The 1,237-nt window shown below is 35.6% G+C and overlaps 1 protein-coding gene across 1 annotated transcript in view; it reads right to left on the bottom strand.

The window, feature by feature from the left end:
• Positions 1 to 208: 208 nt before the first annotated feature.
• LOC119576235 (chitinase-3-like protein 1) overlaps positions 209 to 1,237 on the bottom strand; it is an 8,399-nt gene continuing 7,370 nt past the window's right edge. Inside the window, exons 10-11 of the mRNA XM_037923829.1 lie at positions 1,219 to 1,237; positions 209 to 642 (exon numbers count right to left, since the gene is read on the bottom strand). The exon at positions 1,219 to 1,237 is cut by the window's right edge and continues 152 nt beyond it. Coding sequence (XP_037779757.1) covers positions 517 to 642; positions 1,219 to 1,237 — 145 coding nt within the window. The 3' untranslated portion in view covers positions 209 to 516. The remainder of the gene's footprint in view (positions 643 to 1,218) is intronic.

Raw genomic sequence — 1,237 nt, 5'->3', positions numbered from 1 at the left:
CATATGGATCAGTATGCAGATTTCGGGGAGCTCTCATTCATTAATTCGTTATATACATTCATCTTGGCAATGGAAATGTTTACATATATGCGATTCTAAAACTGTTTTACAAAGAGACCTATCGTCATAGTTTTCTGGGATATATCCATGATATTTAGAGGTATACAGCGTCTAGCATCACATTTCTTTTAGCCAAAAAGAAAAAAAGTGTGTATTATCATTTTATTGAATTCAGGTATAAAACTGCCACAGATGTGCATAGGGGATCAATTGACAGTGTATAGCAGGATTAGAAACACAAACAAACAGAAAACGAAAACGAAAGCAAATAAGAAAAAACGCAAAGCTTCGAATAACAAAATATTTTAATCCGTTCACAGAAAGGTGAAACAAAATACAAAAACTGAGAGACTGCGAGGAAACGTCTCCGTTCCCTAGCTTCTGATGTCACAGAAGACTTTATTAAAAAAAAGAAAAAAAGTAAAAAAGCAAAAAATAAACAAACCAAACAGCTTATTAGGGAACATTACATGAAGAAGTGCCCACATTAACGGGATTATCACACTGGAGGATGAACTGGTTCCAGAAGAGACCGTTCGGACACACTTCCACGTGAGGCTCTCCATTGTAGCACCAGTAATACTGCGGATAAGGCGATGGGCGGTTAGTTATTGCTTGACAGTGTTAATGGTATTTCAGTTAATGAAGTAAAAGCAATTCAGATAAAGCGATGTTGATGCTCATTATCGATAGCAGTCTGGTGCTACGAATTAAGAGCCATCGTATGAATGTTACTTATTATCCCCCAACAAAGGGAGAAGAAGAAGAACATGAAAAAAAAGAAGAAGAAAAAGAAGTAGCAGTAGTAGTAGTAGTAGTAGAATAAAAATAAGAATAAGAATAAGAATAAGAATAAAAAGAAAAGGAAAAGGAAAAGGAAATGGAAAAGGAAAAGGAAAAGGAAAAGGAAAAGGAAAAGGAAAAGGAAAAGGAAAAGGAAAAGGGAAAGGAAAAGGAAAAAGAGAGAGAGAGATAGATGGATAAATAGATAGATAGATAGATAGATAGATAGATAGATAGATAGATAGATAGATAGATAGATAGATAGATAGATAGATAGATAGATAGAGAGAGAGAGAGAGAGAGAGAGAGAGAGAGAGAGAGAGAGAGAGAGAGAGAGAGAGAGAGAGAGAGAGAGACGCTATTTGAACCAAATACCTTATCGCAGTCTGCGTGC

Source organism: Penaeus monodon, chromosome 8, assembly GCF_015228065.2.
Source record: "Penaeus monodon isolate SGIC_2016 chromosome 8, NSTDA_Pmon_1, whole genome shotgun sequence".
NCBI classification, from domain to species: Eukaryota; Metazoa; Arthropoda; class Malacostraca; order Decapoda; family Penaeidae; genus Penaeus; species Penaeus monodon.
Note: the sequence above shows the minus strand (reverse complement) of the source record. Positions and strands in the feature narration are given on the sequence as shown.